General features: G+C 39.5%; 2 protein-coding genes and 1 long non-coding RNA gene across 10 annotated transcripts; 1 reads left to right on the top strand and 2 right to left on the bottom strand.

The window, feature by feature from the left end:
• Positions 1-709: 709 nt before the first annotated feature.
• LOC307044854 lies at positions 710-10,105 on the bottom strand. Its single transcript, XR_013809702.1, has 2 exons — positions 9,294-10,105; positions 710-4,709 (listed from the first exon to the last, which is right to left on the bottom strand). It is a non-coding gene; the product is annotated as an uncharacterized lncRNA (long non-coding RNA).
• A 120-nt stretch (positions 10,106-10,225) lies between these two features.
• LOC307044839 (uncharacterized protein) lies at positions 10,226-15,323 on the top strand. 5 transcript variants are annotated; one of them, XM_079690249.1, is made up of 12 exons: positions 10,226-10,415; positions 11,266-11,383; positions 11,518-11,639; positions 11,751-12,060; positions 12,186-12,277; positions 12,677-12,718; positions 12,946-13,013; positions 13,097-13,189; positions 13,296-13,606; positions 14,043-14,215; positions 14,348-14,562; positions 14,674-15,323. In XM_079690249.1, exons 1-10 carry the CDS (start codon positions 10,368-10,370, stop codon positions 14,141-14,143), a joined length of 1,305 nt encoding a protein of 434 aa, XP_079546375.1. In that variant the 5' UTR covers positions 10,226-10,367; the 3' UTR covers positions 14,144-14,215; positions 14,348-14,562; positions 14,674-15,323. The 5 variants fall into 5 exon arrangements, with proteins under 5 accessions (XP_079546375.1, XP_079546376.1, XP_079546374.1 ...); XM_079690250.1 differs by having other exon boundaries at positions 11,515-11,630; XM_079690248.1 differs by having other exon boundaries at positions 11,515-11,639.
• Positions 15,324-15,776: 453 nt separating this feature from the next.
• On the bottom strand, positions 15,777-19,527 carry LOC307044838 (uncharacterized protein). 4 transcript variants are annotated; one of them, XM_079690244.1, is made up of 5 exons: positions 19,379-19,525; positions 18,564-18,663; positions 17,282-18,023; positions 16,656-16,874; positions 15,777-16,193 (listed from the first exon to the last, which is right to left on the bottom strand). In XM_079690244.1, the coding sequence occupies exons 1-5, from the start codon at positions 19,424-19,426 to the stop codon at positions 15,977-15,979; spliced, it is 1,326 nt and encodes a 441-aa protein (XP_079546370.1). In that variant the 5' UTR covers positions 19,427-19,525; the 3' UTR covers positions 15,777-15,976. The 4 variants fall into 4 exon arrangements, with proteins under 4 accessions (XP_079546370.1, XP_079546371.1, XP_079546373.1 ...); XM_079690245.1 differs by lacking the exon at positions 19,379-19,525 and adding an exon at positions 19,161-19,368; XM_079690247.1 differs by lacking the exon at positions 16,656-16,874 and having other exon boundaries at positions 19,379-19,527.
• Between the last annotated feature and the right edge of the window lie 289 nt (positions 19,528-19,816).

Genomic DNA, 19,816 nt, shown 5'->3' with positions numbered 1-19,816 from the left:
CAGCAATGCAGCACACCTGGGTAGAGGAACCAACGGGAAAAAGAAACGGGGAATACAAAGAACCGTAACACCTCCACCCATAAAACAATGAATAAATAGAAAACTAACATCATACTATTCTATTCATTGAAACAAAATGTGGAATTTCAGTGATTTTTATCAAGGCTGTATGCAAGGCAGATAATACTGTCAAGCACACCAGACTTAATATATCAATATGAATGCATTAGAATCAGACAACAGTTTAAGGACTGCTTACAAAAGGTGTCAACCTGGGTCAAATGTGGAACAACAAGATATATTCAAACACTTAAGACAGGGCCAACTAAGATGCTGCCACACAGAATGAGCAGCAACCACACAAGTAGCCAAATCAATGAAACAAAATGGCTACCACCATGAGGTGACAAACAAACTACGAAGCCAATTTAAGTTACTGCGTTTACCAACACACAAACCGTAACAGACATGTCCAACACAATGTGGAGTGCAACAGCCACAAACCTAAAGGATCACCACAAGTAGACCAACTGCAAAGTTGCTGCCATTCACTAATAGCAACACTATGATCCAACACGAGTGAACTGCCACTACCACAACACAAAAATGGACACCATGTGATCTTACAACCACATGCACAAGTTACTGTAATGGATGCTGAAAGCAATTCTAGAACCCTGAAGGCAAGAGAGACTGAAAAGAGTCAAGGGAAGCTTATAAAAGTTAACAGCATTTAATTACACAAAATATGCGTTGGTGTACAAAATGAAATGTGCGAGTGGAGGCGCTCTCCACATCCGACCGGTCAGTTCAGGTCAGGGGGTCGAAGCGATCAATTCTTGGCTTGCTCTTCCTGTTGTCATCTGAGGTCTTCTCCTATTGGCCGGCGTTGTCGGGGGGCGGGTCCAATGCAATTCCTGCCTTTTTCTGTAGCTAAATTGCATCATTCTGGTGTCTGTGGTTATTTAAACATTCCCTGCTACACATTATTCAGCGTCAATAAATGAGTGCTAATCCCAGTGTGCTCAGTGTACAACATCACAACATCACCTTGGTTCAAGGTTTGAAATCGTATGATTCCGCCAGATGCTAAATGCTAACCGGAAGTGACACATTTTCTGAATAAAAGTGTTAAGCTAATAGTGAGAACTTCCGGTTTTTCAGAATAAAACTGATTTAAATCAAATAGTGTATTTAATTCAAATTACGCCATATCAACATTGATTTTAATTTCTAACAATCCCTCCTTACATACCATTTAAGGTATGTAAATAATATTGAAATCAATGCGTTCTTCATCCGAACATTGCATGGTACATAACTCATAAAAGTCAAAAATACAAATAATACATATTCATCATAAATATAAAGTTTTTCATTTGTGCATAACTTCTATCTTAAACCTTTAATGTCACTTCGCAAAATAGCAGCAATTGGCTTGGTATGGAAAATGTCTAACGCCCTCCTTTCACATCATAAATCATCTTCATACTGTATCTGGTGTAGAGGCACTTGTTCCTTTACAAAGTATAAGAAGGATTAAACTATCTAAAAATAGCTAAATATTACTCTTTATTTAAACAAGTCTAGCGCCATTCTATCGGTCTGTTTTTATCTAACTGTTTGTGTCATCCTTTTACTGTGTCTCTGGTGCAATTTACGAATCTCTGCTGGCTCCAGTAGATATAGTTCTCTCCATCCACATTCTTGTTGGTTTTGGGACAGAGGAATAATAATTCAGAACCTGCTGATATTTGAATCTTAATACTTGGCATATGTTACAAACAAAAAACACCTTCATGGTGAACTAAATAAAATCCTTGTAATCTTCTCAAATCTAATATAACAATTAACTATTCCTGTTTGTGGTAAAAACACACTAACGTTATGTAATACAATTTCATTATGATTAAAAAACAACTAAAGTCATGATGATGCCAGAGTGAATGATTTCCTGAGTGTGTCTGTCCTGTAAGGTACGTCATTCTCTGCTTGGATCGTGTGCAGAAATCCCATCGATTGCACCTGGCAATACTGCTTCTACCTATCTATTATCAAGCTGAAAAATGAATACAGAAATCCAACATACTGTCATCTCTTTCTATTATGAATTTAAATGAAATGTATATCCCCATAATGATAATAATAACCTAAACAATAAAGTCTATGGCCTTTACTTCTTTTACCAGGCTAGTTACAAGATGTTGTCAAAATTAAATTCTGTCTCATTACATTACTATGTTTCAGCTTAACTGTAATATGTTCTTTCTACATTTCAAACCTCAGGTACTTTAATATCTGTTGAAATATTACAAAATTGTTTCATTATCACAGGTCAACTTTTTCGGTATTCCATTCTGGAATTAGATCTCTCACAGTAGCCCCTTGGCCCCTTGGCCACTGATTCTGCATCTGTGTTACCGGTTATAACTCAATCAATATTAGAAACATGTCAACATTCACCAAACAGTATATTATCCCTAGATATGGAGCAGGTTAATCCTAAAACTATCTTCAATGCTCAGTTTGAACATCTGGGTTGGGGCAGAAAGTTTCTTTCAATCCTTAAAGAAAAAAATTTAATTGTGAATTTTACATTTACATTATAGACACTCCCCCCTATTTACACATGAACTAATGTGTAACAAAATCCTGTAATGGGGAGGGGGAAAACACTTTCAGGTAAATATTGGTTAGGGAAATAATGAACATTGTTTATAATTTTAGACCCATTATTATTATTTCCACAGTAAACACTTCAGTGAAAATAAGTGTTTCTCTCTGTCTTTCAGGCCCAAAAGAAACAAAATCTTCAGATTTTAGATTGAGTTTTACATTTGCAAACCGCCATCTCCTGTGGGAATAAAATATCATCAAGTAGATTAGAAACGGGTCACATGTCCGGTTTCCCCTTTTTATGGAATTTTTAGGAAACCTCTCGTTTCCCTTGGAGCTCCAAAATAATATGTTAGTCCAAAAACATGCTTGGTTAGTTATTGTTTTAGAATCATGCAGTTACACTGATCACATGCCGGCATTCATTCACACTCACACTATCTGGTTGTCAAGTCAGGTTTGGTTTGGTGACTGACCCCAGGGTCAGTCATTGACAGTGCTTTTGTCACACTGTCAGTCAGGGTCAAAGGTAATTTGGTCTCGGTCTTTTGGCCATGTCGTGCTCTGCAGAGTCTTTTCAGAGGTATTTCAGCATAGGCGGGTTCCCTTTATCTACAAAAATATGTCTTATGTGGAGCGCCATTCCTTATTCATTCACGATTTCAACTATGATTTTCAAGATGGTTCTAACTTTCCTTTTGGACTTCTGCCTCCCATCTTTCCTGAAACTTGGTACAAAACTCACTTCCTTATAGTACTACTACTACTGCAATTCATTTACACCTAATTAGTATTACAATGTTTAATAGATCTAATTCAGAAACTTGTGTACATAACTATTATCTTGAGTCAAACCATTACTAGGATCTGTGTAGCTCTGCTATGTATTTCATAGCTCATCTATCTTCAATTCTGTTCCACTTAAAAAACAACGTTAAACTCTTTAGCAGTGTGTGGAACCTTGGGTGTCCGAACATGTAACAATTACTCCCTCCTTTATCAAGGATTTTATATTTCCATCTGAAAGCCCTCCTATGGTAATAACTATGCTACAATGGAGAAATCAACACTTCAGATTGGAATACTATATTTGGCTTGGCACGAGCTCTTCCTTTAACATGATCCATACAAATACAGATGTGTCTTATAGAGTGGTTCCTAAAACTATCCTTTTAATGGTGATCAATATTGTAACAAATGAGATCACACGTGAATAAAAATCCCTAAAGGAATAATTTGTTAACATGATGAAAAGATTGAAGCATATGGTTCTACTCTGTACTCCAAAACACCCACTGCTTAAAGTGTAGAGAATATTTCCATCATGTCTCCCTCAGTGTGATTCTCATTTTACTTTAATAGTTTCCTCTTTACTGCTATTTTTAATTTACAAATTGATTAATTCATGGTTAATAAATCTGTTTGTCTTTACGTATTTATCAAGTCAATTCAAGTTATTTAAATGTGGTCTCTTTTATGTGCGTTTGTGAATAAGTGTGTTTATGCGTAAACTCACTCATTCCCGTTCTCCTTTTCTCCTCCTCTGGTTGTCTCAAGCCGTGACCGCGGCCTCCTCACTTCTAATCGACCATGCCAACTCCTCTGATTCTGTCTTCTCTTCAGTCCATCAGCTCTTGAATCCATCCGCTGTAACTCTTTTAGGCAGCCTTTGGCCCAGTCACATCTGCAGCCCACATCATGCCACTGTTCTTGCACTGCTTTTTATATGTCATCTCCTCCTTTACAGTCTCTTCGCTATTTATATGGAGGGCGGATTCTGCTCTCAAGTTTCACACTTTGCTCTTGCCAAATCTCGTGGCTCAGCTTGGAACTTCATGCCCGGTCTGAGGGACTGATGAGAGTATCTCTGTATGTCAGCAAGCCGTTTGGTTCTGGATGCCTCAGGTGGAGATAGTTCTGGCTGCAGTTCTGTTGTTGTTGTTGTTGTTTCAGCTCTGGTTCTCTTTCTGTTTGATGGAGAAGGAGGAGTTTCCTGTTGGGTTAGGTCTTTTGTCTGCTTGGCGGGACGTCGTCGTAGCCTTTCTGACTCAGAGGGGGAGTCCAGGTCTCGGGACGCATTATCTATAAGAAATCTAGCACACTGAGGTTAAATAAATCGAACCCTTTCCACTCTGTCCCTTTCTAATCATACTATCCGTCTTAGTTGTTAAATGCCATCTAAACAACACAATGAATGTCTACGAATGATATTACAAATACTCCCTCTAAAAATTGTTTCATCCATTACATTGCTACATATTTACCCAACCTGACTCTTTCAGGAAACCATTTTCTCCTATAAATTGAAACACCTGTTTCAAGCATCACATATTTCACACACTACGAAAGAACATCTCCATATTTTCTCCAATATTTTAAATCCCACTGTTACTTAGAACAATAGTAACCCTGCAGAGCACACTAATCAGATTACAGTAATGAAATTTGACTCAAGTGTAGGCCTATGTCTACTTTCCATTATACTTATTACTTTTAGTGAACATTTATTTATATTGTCTAAATCCCTTGTCTATGATGTGCAAACAGTTCGAGTATAAAAATGTGTTTTTCTCTATGTATTTACACTCTACGGATTCTTGAGTTTACTCATCTCCTGGTGCTGTCGTTGTAAAAATGTTCGATTCCTTATTGTTTTGAACCAGTTTTCCAAAATCAGTTCTAACTGCCGTGCCGTTTCTGAAAATGTAGCGGTGCGGCTACACACTGTGTAAGTGGGTGCCAACATGTTCCTTTTTTAACTTTGATCCGGAGTGCATCTGCAGTGCGTTCTACAACTTCCCACGGTCCATTCCATACAGGTTGCAACAAGTTCATCTTGTGGATTTTTACATTTACCCAATCACCTGGTCCAACAGAAATATTCGTCATGGCCCTGGCATATGCTTCCGCCTCAATTTTTCACTGTATTGTGAGGTGATACCTTGTGGTGGATATTGCTGAGTGGGGCAATCTCTGGCCAAATGTCTACAATCACCACATATGAAGCAGCCGCAATCTCTTCTTCCTCTTGAGCGTTGCTTTCCTCTCCATTGTCCCTTTTGTTGATGCTGTATGGGAGTGTATAACTGTGCTTGCGACTGTACTTGTGTAGGAAGATACACAGGTATTTGCTGTTGCTGGAATTGTGTGGGAAGATACTGCGGTGCTTGTGGCTGTACTTGCGTAGGAAGATACACAGGTGTCTGCTGTTGAAGATACTGCTGTGCTTGTGGCTGTACTTGCGTAGGAAGATACACAGGTATCTGCTGAACTTGGTTTTGTGGACATACACTTCCTCCTCCGCTTTGTTGGTTCTGCATTTGATTCTCTGGTTCTTCCTGAGTTTGAACTGTTGGAGGTGTCCACCCTGCCTTCTCTGCTAGTATGGCCATCTGATTAGCTTCAGTATCTTTCTCAGCCACCTGCATCTTCAAAAGTATTTTTTCCAGTTTCTTTGTTTCTTCATCATCTTCCTTTGTTATTTCCTAGCATTTGATGTCATGGTGAATGAGATGTAGTCTCCATTCTTCTGGGATTTTAGCTTCTAACCCCACCACATCTCTAAGGCGTGCCTGCACTGATTGGGGAAGGGCTTTAATGAGCGCGTCCTTCCACAGCATTGTGACAGCCGGCGAAACGTCATGTCGTTCTCCAGTACAGTCCTCCCACACTCCTTCACATCTCTTCAGGAAGGCATGCATGTTTTCCTCCGTGCCTTTCCTCAGGCCGGTGAGGGCATGTAAACTGCGTGTTGTCGGGTAGATGTGACGAATAGCAGCCCAATAATTCGACCTGATGTAGTTGAATGAAGTTTTATCTGGGTCGTGCGTGCAATTGGCCTCGGAATCTACTGCTCTTGCTTCCAGTCGTCCTTAAATCCGTCCGAGCAGGGCCCTCATGTCTCCCAAGCACAGGTGGTCTTGGGCTGTGTATCTCTCCAGATCAGTCACCCACTTCTGACCTCCTTTCGTGAGTGGAGGTAGTTTTTCCACTAATGCTTCCATGTCCCTGTGAGTCCACGGTTGGTATTGAAATCCTCCTCTTCCAGCCGCTATCAATGGCATGGAGGTATGTGCACCGGTCTTGGATCTTTTAGTTTTCTTGGTTCTTCTTGTTTTGGGGCATGTCCCAGGGTAATGTTGCTCATTTTCGTCGCTACTATTATTCTGAGGAGGAGATGCAAAACCGCGTTGTTGCTGTGACTGTTCATGGTATGGGGAGTGTCTACTGGTTTCAGACTGTGTACCGCCGTCGTCATCTTCATCTCCCTGTCCTTCGGAATAGTCAGGAGAGTAGTTTGTTCTGCGTTTTCTTTGAGTTCTTCGTTCTTCTTGTTCTCTCCTTTCTCTCCGTTGTCTATCTGCCATCATGTCCTGAAATCTTACATCTTCTTGTCGTCTTTCCGCCAGAAGTTGTTGGTATTTATCTTCCTCCCTTTGTCTTTCGGCAATAATGTCATTATGGGCTTCATCTGCCTTTCGTCTCTCTTCAATAATGTCATTATGTGCTTCATCTGCTTTTCGTCTCTCTTCCATTCCTCTGTTGAGCTGCTCTTCCATTCTTCTGTTGAGTTCCTTTTCCATTATTCTGCCGAGTTCTTCCATTCTTCTGTTGGATTCTTCCTCTCTTCTGTTGAGTTCCTTTTCCATTATTCTGCCGAGTTCTTCCATTCTTCTGTTGGATTCTTCCTCTCTTCTGCAGAGTTCTGCTTCCATTCTTCTGTTGGTTTTTTCCTCTCTTCTGCAGAGTTCTGCTTCCATTCTTCTGCCGAGTTCTTCCATTCTTCTGTTGGATTCTTCCTCTCTTCTGCAGAGTTCTGCTTCCATTCTTCTGCTGAGTTATTCCATTCTTCTGTTGGATTCTTCCTCTCTTCTGCAGAGTTCTGCTTCCATTCTTCTGCCGAGTTCTTCCATTCTTCTGTTGGATTCTTCCTCTCTTCTGCAGAGTTCTGCTTCCATTCTTCTGCTGAGTTCTTCCATTCTTCTGTTGGTCTCCTCTTCCATTCTTCTGCTGAGTTCTACCACATGTAAGCTGTTTGTCAATCCTTGGCTGGCATCTTCAAGATGGAATACCAGACTTGCAACCATAGCTTTTCTTTTTTCAGCTCTGTTCATAGCAATGTTTTCAGGTCCATACCAAGAGGGTTGTCCGGCTTTGATCCATGCTTTTTCCTGTTGTAGGTATTCAGCATTCTCATGTTCAACTACAGCTTTTCTATGGGCTTCCGTTGGTCCAGGTTGATCATCTGCTGGAATCAATCCTCTTGTTTGCCACTGTTCTAACAGTTTCTCCATTTGGTTCCATGTCCTCTGTCTTTTACTTGAAACTGTTAAAGCATCTGATCTGATTTTTACCCTTTCCTTGATATCTGCAGTTGAGCCTGGCTCTGCGACTGGTCTCAACTTGGTGTCTTTTGGCGACATGTTTAAGTACTTGGATAATATTATTAAGTTATCAAAGATGAAAAACTAATCCTCTGAATAGTACCTTTGTATTCTTTACAAAGATATCCTATGTCACCTGAACTTAACTTTAAAATCTGGTTGTTGTTGTTTTTTTTGTTTTTTTCAAATAAATTAAAATGTTGTAAAACTGAAATTGGAAAATCAAAATCAAAATTAGACAAATTAAATTAACATTTTGAAATTATGCAAATTTTAAAATCTGAATAAAGAAATAAAAATGAACAGGAGTTGACTTAGTAATATGAAAATATGAATATGGTGCAAATCCAAATAAACCGTGTACAGTGTATACTCAAGTTTATGAAATTATGCAAATGTCATAAAATGAGTCAACTACAATACTTCAATTCAAAGAAACCTCCTGTAATCTTTATCTGTGTGGTGAAGAATGTATTAACTGTAATACTTATGTCCGCTAGGGGAGCTGTTTTATTTTTGAACTCCAAATGTATCAACTAATACTTCCGGTTCATAAACCTACTTCCTGTTTATTTCCCCAAAATAATAAAGTTCAAATGACTTTCTTTGAAAAGCATGAAAAACAAAACAACTCAATCTACTCTCAACGTTCATCTACACCATCCCTGTGTATTTAATCAGTAATTACCAGTTGTATCTTCACTCAAACTACTTCATCATCTAGTAATGCCAACTGGCTAGCTAACTAGCTTAGCAGTATAGCATAAACCTCATGTGACTGGGGGAAGGGGAACACTCAACATGTGCAGATTAAAACCACACTGCTTGACAATACAAAACAACACAATCTTCATTTATCTTAGCTCTAAATTCTTTCGATGCTGACCTTAAAAGCTGATCTCATACCAATCTTGTACACAATCGTTTCGGCTTAGAACATCGCACAAAAATATACTTTTCGGCTTAAAAACTCCACACAATATACTTTATTAAACCGGACTACGCCGATTTAACACATCAAACATATAGATTAACATGAATGGACCCAGTCCAGTGTAAACCAGATCAAGTCTGGTACCTCCCCAGAAGGTCTTAATACTATGTAATATTCACATTAATCGGGCGGCGCCGAAGATACAACAGAGATGAATAGAAACACTATATACAATCTCCACACCACTCGCAATCACTACATTATCACCACAGATCAATCTACAGATCACTACCAACACTTGCACCTAATGCAAGTTATTTAACTATACAGTTTTTGAATTGAACAGGTAACTGTCTCACCTTTCGTTTAGGCCCAGCCAAAAACTCCAGCAGTGAGTCTGTAGCCTGTCCTCCCTTTGTGCAGCCTGGTGTGATGCTAGTTAGCTTGCAGCCTTCCCCTCTACTCAGCTCTATCCTGCTTCAGGTCCACCCAGGGACGCCAAATTGAAAGCAATTCTAGAACCCTGAAGGCAAGAGAGACTGAAAAGAGTCAAGGGAAGCTTATAAAAGTTAACAGCATTTAATTACAAAAAATATGCGGTGGTGTACAAAATGAAATGTGCGAGTGGAGGCGCTCTCCACATCCGACCGGTCAGTTCAGGTCAGGGGGTCGAAGAGATCAATTCTTGGCTTGCTCTTCCTGTTGTCATCTGAGGTCTTCTCCTATTGGCCGGCGTTGTCGGGGGGCGGGTCCAATGCAATTCCTGCCTTTTTCTGTAGCTAAATTGCATCATTCTGGCATCTGTGGTTATTTAAACATTCCCTGCTACACATTATTCAGCGTCAATAAATGAGTGCTAATCCCAGTGTGTTCAGTGTACAACATCACATGTCATTTCACCTTGGTTCAAGGTTTGAAATCGTATGATTCCGCCAGATGCTAAATGCTAACCGGAAGTGACGAATTTTCAGAATAAAAGTGTTAAGCTAATAGTGAGAACTTCCGGTTTTTCAGAATAAAACTGATTTAAATCAAATAGTGTATTTAATTCAAATTACGCCATATCAACATTGATTTTAATTTCTAACAATGCAGGAAACCAGCAACAAGCTCACTTGACGAACCGGTATGAGCACACTAACTACTGAACAAGCTCACTTGACGAACCGGTATGAGCACACTAACTACTGAACAAGCTCACTTGACGAACCGGTATGTACGGTGGCCCTGAGAGGCCAGGGTGCTGCAAATAAAAGAACGCTGCAAATAAAAAAAACGCTGCAAATAAAAAAAACGCTGCAAATAAAAAACGCCGCGATGCAAATAAAAAAGCCACAACGGAAGTGAATTACCGGGGACTATTATTGCTGATGCACATACGACGGAAGTTAATTACCGGGGACTATTATTGCTGATGCACATGCGTTTTTTTTATGCGAGAGAAGAAGAAGGCTGGGGGATCTCCGGGAAACATCTCATGGGTAAGTTTATAATGTTAAAGTTACACAGGATGTAGATAATATCTGTCGCTGCCGTATTTATGACTTTAAATGACGTTATTTTGTGTGTGGGAGCAGATTATGTGTGTAGTGTATAATGTTAGTAGAACATAGCTTTGATCAAAACTGCAGAAAGCTATTTTCAAGTTGTTTGCTTGTCTGTAAAAACTGTTTGATTCTGCTCGATTTATCCGTGCAGCTTGAACCGTTTTAAATCTAGACCACACACACACACACACACACACACACACACACACACACACTCACAGACTCACAGTATTCTTGCGTGTTTAACTGCCTGAAACTTGTCTTGCCCTTGTCAGTGGGGAATGTCGTGATTAAGACACACTTGCAATCCATTTTGGGAGATTCCTTGTATTAAGCCAGCGTTGAAAGTAGTACTGATTAGTCTTTCCAAATGTGTTAGTGTTATTTAAAAACTAGTGCAGTGCCCGTTCGGGGCATGGCCGTTCAAAGCTTGTGCCTGTACTAAGCGGACCGATTGTTTGGCTCCCATAATTGCTGCTTGCAATGTTGTCCGGGGGGCGTACCGGAGCGCGTAGATTCGTCAAAAATAAAGGTTTAGAAAAATGAATCCCAAAAAATTCTAAATGAAGGATGCAAATCATCATGCAATCCGCAAGCCATATCCGAAAGCTTAGGTCGATCTGACAAACAGTCAGAGAGATATGCGAGCCACAGACACACACACAGACACACACACACGGACATTTCTTGCTTTATATATAGATAGATAGATAGATAGATAGAAAGATGTTCATGCAATTGAAGCGCAAAGCAACCTAATGATACTTTATTTGTTTTCTTGCAGGTCATAATGTATTGTCCTTTTTGTGGACAGCAGCAGGACTCTAAATCAGCCTTTTGCTGTTCATGTGGCAAGGACCTCAAATTCCTGTGTGATGTTGATAAAACAGGCACAAGTGGAGGTAATTTTTATTTTTTTATTTTTTGAATTAGGCTTAGGCAATGTACACTCTATATCTTATGAGTATGGGTGAGAACACTCTATGTCTCTCTGTTCTTTGTCATTGACGATTGATTGGACTCTTATTTCAAGCAGAGGCTACAGGAAAAAGCACACTGGAGTTATTCCGGACTTTCCGGAGTGTAAAAGAGAAGGAGAGACGAGCAGGTCTTAAGAAAAAAAAAACACCATCAAAAGACAACCTGAAGGTTGTGAAGGTACATTTTTTTGCTGAGATAGACTAATAATTTGCCGACAGTCCATTCTGTCATGTATTTATAGTGTCACTGAACTAGTTAACAGTCGCCTATTTCGTTGTTTCTCTGTAGATTTCAGTAGGCCTTATGAGGCTGAAAGATGGTGTACTGAAGACTGTAAGAGGAACAGTACTTCCCCTTTTGATGCGACCAGAGTCGGATGCGGACGAATTGCAGAGAGCTGCTGAGCAAAAAATGAAGACCTTCGACAGAAATTTACATGGTGGTCCCTACGTACTGCTCTACCCTGACGGTACAAAGATAACTAATATACCAGGAACAGAAGTACCCTTCACTCTAAACGAGTACAAAGAGGTAGTGGGGAAGGCCTACCAACGTATCACACTGTACATTTGTACAGCTGAAGATTTCTTTACATCTTGTAAGTAATTGTGAAATTAATTACCAACCAAGAAGAGCTTTTTAAATTGATTTGTTTGTCAAGGAAAGCACTCTGTTGTTCTGAGTAGTCTAAAATCCTCTTATACCTGTTCTTGTATTTCACAGCTCAGGAAACCAGCTCTGAATCCAACTCATCGGATTCAGAGGTGATCATCATGAGTCCAACTTCTGCAGAATTCAATGCAGCTGATACATTAGTGAGTACTACATTTGTTGTATCTTAGATCGCTTATATTGTAAATTCTATCTGGAAGTGAAAATGTTTCTAGATTTCACATAGACGGCATATTTTTACGATGAAACATGTCCCAAAATAGCATTTTAAATTGCGGTAAATGTTGCAGCGTCCTGGCTTACACATATTATACAAACTTAAGAAAACAACTTTATTTAGTGCAGATCCCTGCAAAATCACACCATAATAATGTGTATGTTTTTCACTGAAAGTAATAATGTAAGAAGGATCATTCCCCCTGGCGCAAATCACATACACTTTCTGTTAGAATAATAGAATTCAATATTTATGTTCAAATGTGTTAAGCTCTAGTTCTGTCAAATTTGAAGTGTCACACTGATATATTGTTTTTTACTTCCAGGTATGGGAACCTGCAGAGTCAGGCAGTGATTCAGCAGCTCCGGTAATTGTGGCTCCAAAACATTGTCTTTTGTTCACATTTAGCCTTGTCTGGAAATATTGTCACACAATTAATGTCTTAAACTACATGAAATAACGTGTCACACTGACCCAGAGATCCACGTTTGTGTACATTAGAATAGTCTTTTCTTTCTAAATCAGCCTTCAGATAGCCATGATTTAAAATACTTCAACTTACCTGTCCTATCCCTGTTATGGTTTGTGATTCAGGTCTTATTTTCTGACTCACAAGAGGGCCCAGGAACATCAGGAGGTGTGCTGGAAACTGCGTGCTATAGGTATTATACTTTCCTTTCTACAATTCAAGTATGTTTTATATGAAAACATCAACAATGTAAACTTGTGTATGTCAATTTCTCAGCAAATATACTCAGCTGTATGCGCCCATTGTAATAGAGGATAAGGATGACTCAGACAGTGTTGAGTGCAGTCATGACATTCCAGAGGATACAAAGTAAGAGAAAAGTTACCCTTACTTCAACTGTGGTTGTTATTTTTCCTGATCAAAAATGTGTGCTATGGTGTACCATTTAACATGGTCATAATTTATCTGATGACAGGGTGGACCAGCAATCACTTTCTGAGATAACTGCAAACCTGGCCCTAGAGATTGACCATCGAGCTGTCAGCAGATTTAACATCTGTCGCTCGAACATCTGGGATGGAGCAGTCAGAGGATTCAAAAGGGCAACATTCTCAGAAAAGAAAGACATCCTGGTGAAATTCTCTGACGATGAAGGGAGGTTTGAGGAAGGTCTCGATACAGGTGGCCCCAAGAGAGAATTCCTCTCCCTTCTCATGACAGAGCTGAACAAACGGCCCATATTTGATGGACCTGTGGAGAGCCGCTACCTGGTCTACAATTCAACAGGTTCTGTTTTGTGTATAATGTTTTAAAAGAACCCATATTTCAACCTTGCAGTGTTTTCAAATATAGAAACTGATTTAATATTTCTTTATTCTGCATTATCTTGGACAGCTATCAGAGAGGATGAGTATTATTTAGCAGGGAAGATGATTGCTGTGTCCATTGTGCATGGTGGACCAGGTCCTAATTTTCTGTCAGAGGATCTGGTCAGCTACATCTCAGGGCAGAGCAGTTTCAAGGCATCTGTCGGAGACATTACAGATGAGGAGATAGGGAAAGTCCTACAAGAGGTATGAGAAGGGTGTGAAATTCTAGAATAGGTAAAGAGAGAGTTTTGTCCACTTAAACCATTCTTTCAAGATATACTTCTGGCATTACCATTTTTTATAATTACGTGTCATATTTGAAATGTGTGGGACTCTGTTATCTCTTCTTTTAGATTCAGAATTCACCCTCAGTGGAGATCCTTCAGGACTTGATGATACGGAACAGTGCCATGTTGCAGACTGCTGGGTGCTTCAGACATGTCAGGTCATGTGAAGAAAAAAGAATGATAGCAGAGGATTACCTGAAGTGGTACATAATCCACAGGAACAACACTGCAATCGAAAGGTAGGTTTTTGTATTTCATTGTTATTGCTAAAATAATTATGAAAAACGTGTTGCTGTTGTCCCATTTTCTTGCTTACTTACTTCTACATGATGCACATGTATCTTTGCATGCATCTTTTAATTGTATTTTAGATTCAAGGCTGGACTTGAAAGTTTGCAGTTTCTGACAGCTCTGCAGCAGCATCCGACGGTCCTGACCCCTGCTCTCTGTCATGCCGATGTGAAGCTGTCTGCTGCAGAGATGGAAAATCTGTTCCAGCCTGAATTTAGTCAACAGGGAAGCAACAGAAGGGCTCAGGAAGAGAAAGCTATGAGTTACTGGGCAGATTATCTTCTCGATTGTGAAGGTTAGTCAATTTGCTCTTGTCTGATTTTTATACACACAGATTATAAAGAGTTCCGGTGTTGATGTAGATAGTATTTACTGTCAATTGATTCCAATGTTCTCTACTTTTTAGAAAATGACAGCTCAGTGACCTTGGAGGAGGTGTTAATGTTCGCTACAGGTGTGCCATGTGTGCCTCCTGCTGGTATGAGTCCTCTGCCACGCCTTCAGTTCCTATGTTCTACAACGTCAACATTCCCAATGACAAATACCTGTGCCAACATTTTAAAGCTTCCTCTTTTGGACACTTATGGTGCCTTCAAAGCCAACATGAACTTTGGCATTAATAATTCCCCCGGCTTTGGGTGCCTTTAAACAATTAAATAACTTGTGGTAAAAGTTAATGTTCCCACACACAGTAGCTACACAGTCCGTTGTTTTCATGTTGCGATCTGTCAGACCAAAATGTTGTGACGTAAGAGAGATGTGAGTATTTTTCATGGCAGATTTGTCCTATTTCATATCTAACATGTGAACAACACCACACATTTGTATTGTATTGTTATTGTATTCTCGTTAGGTAGGTAAGGTAGACCGTGGTTAAATCAAGAGTTCAGAACATGTGTTAAGATGTTTTACAAATATTTACATAAACAGTAAATAAAGACTGCAAAAGGCACCTTGTTGTGCAAATTTTGTTTTGCCCATTTTATCAACATGTTTTTACATGGACTTTGTGAAAGAGTAAAGCTGAATGACTCTTCATTAAATGGTTTAAAAGTGTTTCATTTTAACGTAAGGACTTGTTTTTCTACGTATAGCATATGTTACACACTCGCTACAAAGATGACACAGCTGTAGCTGGTTCACAAGATTTTATTCTCAGATCCACTGTGAAAATAGAAATAACAGTAGCATATGTGACTGATGCAATGAATGAATGTTATTGATGATTCATCAATTTGTTATGGGCTGTGTCTGAAATCACTCAATACTCCCTATATAGAATTCCCTATATAAGGAGTAGGGAGTAGTGAATGAGTGATTTCGGACACGCCTTGGTCTTTAAAATGTCAGAAAGTGAAGCCTCAGAGAACAAATTAATCCAGCAAATATTCACATTTTAGAGGCTGGAACCTGCTTATATTCAAAATTAAAATCAATTACCAAAATATTAGGTGTATAATCTTCTGACGATCGACCATTCAACTGATAACACGGATGTAACACTAAACATGTTTTACAAAATACATGAATATGCTGTATGTTTATTTAAACAAAGAAAGGTTTCAGTCTAATGACTTATGCAAAGATACAAGCTGAATATTTCACTGGACTTATCTACTCAGAATTGCAGCATTCTAAATAATATTCAACCTACATTGGAAACTTGTACACACAAAAAAGGTTCTGGGGGGCTGGTGGGGCAATGTATTCTACACTCCAGACATGTTTTTCATGGAAATGTAATTCTGAACAGCAGCTGTCCAGTTCACTGGTGGAGCCAACCCACTCCGTCTTTGCAAGTCCACAAAATGCATCTCCAGATTCTCATCACCACACAAATTGTACTGGGATGATGCTTGCATGATGCCATCAAAGTGGTGTAGGGCTTCCCAGGACACTGGAAATCCACACTCCCTTCCGCCAAACCTATGACCAGTCATAAATTGAAACATGAGTCAAGTGATTACAAATGGATCATTTAACCCCCCAAACATGCTAGATAAGCATTATAACTAAAACTCCATTGAGTCAGTTCTTCGTTAATTAAATCCTAAACAAAGAGCTTTGACTTGAGAAATTAATCTCAGGTTGACAGCAGCTCTTTCAGTCAAATATGGTCATTCTACTCACTTTCTAACACAAGGTACTTTTTGGAATTGAGTAAGATAAATCGACAGAATAGCTTTGGATATCTTCTGATTTAGGTTTTGTGTTGGAATCCATTTTTAGTCGTTTAAGACTTGAAATCATTTTGAAATAATGAGTTTTCAGACTAAATGAATCACGTTATTTATCAAGTGACAAACTTGTCATATTGGGCTGATACACCAAATTATATGAAGTCAGATATATTTTAAAGTAATATTACCAAACAATTTGAATACAAACCTGTGAGGCAGGTGGTACATGGCATCAGGTTTACCTGATGGACACTGAGACAGGCGAACAGGTCTGATGGTGTGGTTGTTCCACAGCTGTCTGTACTCATCGAGGTCTTTTTGGAAGATGCCCAAAAACACATATCGCAGCAGACACTTGTGCTCATGGCTCCCATTGAAGAGGTGCCTCTCTCTAAGGTCACTGAAGAGCTCGATCCAGAACTGAGTCCTAATGGTGGAATTCAAAACCCCCGAAGAGGCTAAAACTCTTATACGTTTTCTCTGGAGTTTAAATAAATTCTAATTGATCAGTAAAGTCTATGACCATTATTCGGAGGGAAATGCTACATTATATATTTTAGAAACCTGAAGGCATTTATAGATTTGTATGCAAGTATTATCCAAAAAACGCAATACCTCAGATCAGTGGTTCTCAACCTTTTCACACCAAGTACCACCTGAGAAAATAGTTGGCTCTCCAAGTACCACCATATGACCAATGTTAAAATACAGTCTATGCACAGTTCATGCAGGACTCTGAGGCAAATGTATTCATAATAATATTATTTATTGTGCTTGCTTACACACACACACACACACACACACATTATTGGACCTGACCTTAAAAGGCTATACCTTTGCTTTCTGAAGAAAGACCACCAACTCTCGATGCGCTGGTTTGCAGTTGAGGTACCATACATGTGACTGAGGGCTCCTGCAAAATCATCTGTGTGTTGAGATCGTAATGTGCAGTTAATGGCTGCCATAGTGCCGTTTTCAGTTCCACAGTCAGTGCGAAGGCGGGCTGGAAGTAGTCCAAACTCCGATACACACTGCAGGTAGTACTGCGCAATGATGCCCGGATCGTTGTTAGTGCTGCCACTCCTGAGCCACATAACTTTCCTTGAAAAGCCGTCGATGCAGCCACTGATGGCAATACCAAAGGGTTTAAGTTTATCATATCCATCAGCGTGCCACACTTGGTTTGGTCCTGCTGTGACGTATCCCCTTCGGACAAACCTTCGCCTGGAACGAAGTTGAACACCAGATGGATCTAGTCTGGAAATCGTCTGTCTAACATCCTCCCTTTTTACTGTCAGGTGATACTTTTGTTGCAATGTCTGCCACATAGCTCTGTAACCCAACAGCCGACCCGAGCCTCTCAGTTCATGTGCAACAGTTTGGTGTACAGTGCCAATGGGAGTGTAGTCTGTCCTTCTTGTTAAGCCAGCGTTCTGTAGCCTCCTCTTTAAGGTCCTCAGACTAAGAAAAATGTTGTGTCTTTTTTCTAGAAAATCAAGTATCACTTCATAAGCGTGTCCCTCCGTGAAGTACTTGTGGATGAGGCCTGCCTTGATTCCTTCATTAGATGCTGTGACTGAAGGGAAAAGACAACAGTGTCATTAGGAATGAAACTTAATAACAAAAAACCTATTAAGAAAAAAATGAAAATGTATCAGTAATGAGGAAAATACCTGAAATGTTTGATGCATAAGTGTATGTTTTCAGTATGTTCAATGCGTGAACAATTCCAGACATGAGGAGCAAAAAAGAAGAGAAATAAACAGGCAAAGGACAACATATTGGGATACTTACATAATTGGTAAGGATAAAAATACATATCAATCTAGAGGTAGCAAACAAAAAGGTACCCTTTTAATGCCTGTATTTGTGCATAAACGCATCAGAAGGCTCAACCCTCAGCACATGAAGGAGCACATAATTGGTCAACTTTGGTATTTCACCTGATTTTTTTACTTGTTGGCATTTTTTTTTATCAGTAGTTCTAAATCATGTTGAAATTGCCATGACTGACAATAATATGTGTATAGCATATATTAAAATGGCAACAAATCATATACAAATAAGACATTATCACTGTACTGGTGAAATTCTTGACTTTTAAGGAGGAGCTTACCATCTTCGAGAAAGGGAGCCAAACATTCAATGTTGCTGCCACAGGAGCCGCAAAACCTCCCAAAACACCCAGCAGTCCCACAATATGGACAATACATTGCCTGTGGAAAAAGAGCAATGTGAATGTTATTCATTTGCAATTAAGTAACAGCTACTTGGTAAGCTATTGCAGCAGGTAATGTTACCTGCAAACAGCTGACACTAATTTAACAGCAGATATCAGCTGCAATCACTTAATATCTGAACCATGCATCTACAATGTCAAAATACATTAAAAAAAAAAAAGAAAGATTTAAAGCCAGTACACTTCTCAAAGGAAGCACGTCTTGGATAGGATAGAGACCCTTCTCTATCTCTAAGCAGGATAAGAGACCCTCATTTATCTCTAGACAGGCACATTTAGATGACATGTTGATGGAGTCAAGATTGACTACAGGATGTTAGTGAAGATCTATACTTGTATGTATTCAATATAGGGCTGGGCAACGATTATAACGCGTTAACTTGCCCAGCCCTAATTCAGTAAAAGTTGTTCCTTCAGAGCATGTTGAGGAGAGGACCCGAGCTCGTCTGTTGAATAAAGGCATATTCAACTTACTTTGTGTGTCTTAGCATCATCTTTAAGTCCCGGTCGGCTCAGATCCGTTTGTTTAGAAAACAGCTAACGTTAGCAGATAAAAGTAGCTATGTTCTACTAACATTATACACTACACACATAATCTGCTCCCACACACAAAATAACGTCATTTAAAGTCATAAATACGGCAGCGACAGATATTATCTACATCCTGTGTAACTTTAACATTATAAACTTACCCATGAGATGTTTCCCGGAGATCCCCCAGCCTTCTTCTTCTCTCGCATAAAAAAAACGCATGTGCATCAGCAATAATAGTCCCCGGTAATTAACTTCCGTCGTATGTGCATCAGCAATAATAGTCCCCGGTAATTCCCTTCCGTTGTGGCTTTTTTATTTGCATCGCGGCGTTTTTTATTTGCAGCGTTTTTTTTATTTGCAGCGTTTTTTTTATTTGCAGCGTTCTTTTATTTGCAGCACCCTGGCCTCTCAGGGCCACCGTAGGTATGAGCACACTAACTACGGAACAAGCTCACTTGACAAACCGGTATGAGCACACTAACTACTGACCAAGCTCACTTGACGAACCGGTATGAGCACACATGGAGTGGCCAAACAAAAAGTAGAGTCAAAAGTTGCTGTGCAAAAACTGGGAAAACAAGCAATAGTGAGGCACC

This window comes from Notothenia rossii (genome assembly GCF_949606895.1).
Source record: "Notothenia rossii genome assembly, chromosome: 6".
Taxonomy (NCBI): Eukaryota; Metazoa; Chordata; class Actinopteri; order Perciformes; family Nototheniidae; genus Notothenia; species Notothenia rossii.
Note: the sequence above shows the minus strand (reverse complement) of the source record. Positions and strands in the feature narration are given on the sequence as shown.

What these genes read in the sequence shown, in the direction of transcription:
- LOC307044839 (XM_079690248.1), top strand. Translation starts at nt 10,368, where the DNA reads ATGCGAGAGAAGAAGAAGGCTGGGGGATCTCCGGGAAACATCTCATGG. An exon ending in ACAACCTGAAGGTTGTGAAG is followed by an intron (nt 11,640 to 11,750) that starts GTACATTTTTTT and finishes GTTTCTCTGTAG; the next exon opens with ATTTCAGTAGGCCTTATGAG. An exon ending in GACATTCCAGAGGATACAAA is followed by an intron (nt 13,190 to 13,295) that starts GTAAGAGAAAAG and finishes ATCTGATGACAG; the next exon opens with GGTGGACCAGCAATCACTTT.
- LOC307044838 (XM_079690244.1), bottom strand. Translation starts at nt 19,426, where the DNA reads ATGCGAGAGAAGAAGAAGGCTGGGGGATCTCCGGGAAACATCTCATGG. An exon ending in CTCCGGGAAACATCTCATGG is followed by an intron (nt 18,664 to 19,378) that starts GTAAGTTTATAA and finishes CTTTTTCCACAG; the next exon opens with GCAATGTATTGTCCATATTG. An exon ending in GGCTCCCTTTCTCGAAGATG is followed by an intron (nt 18,024 to 18,563) that starts GTAAGCTCCTCC and finishes TTTTCCCTTCAG; the next exon opens with TCACAGCATCTAATGAAGGA.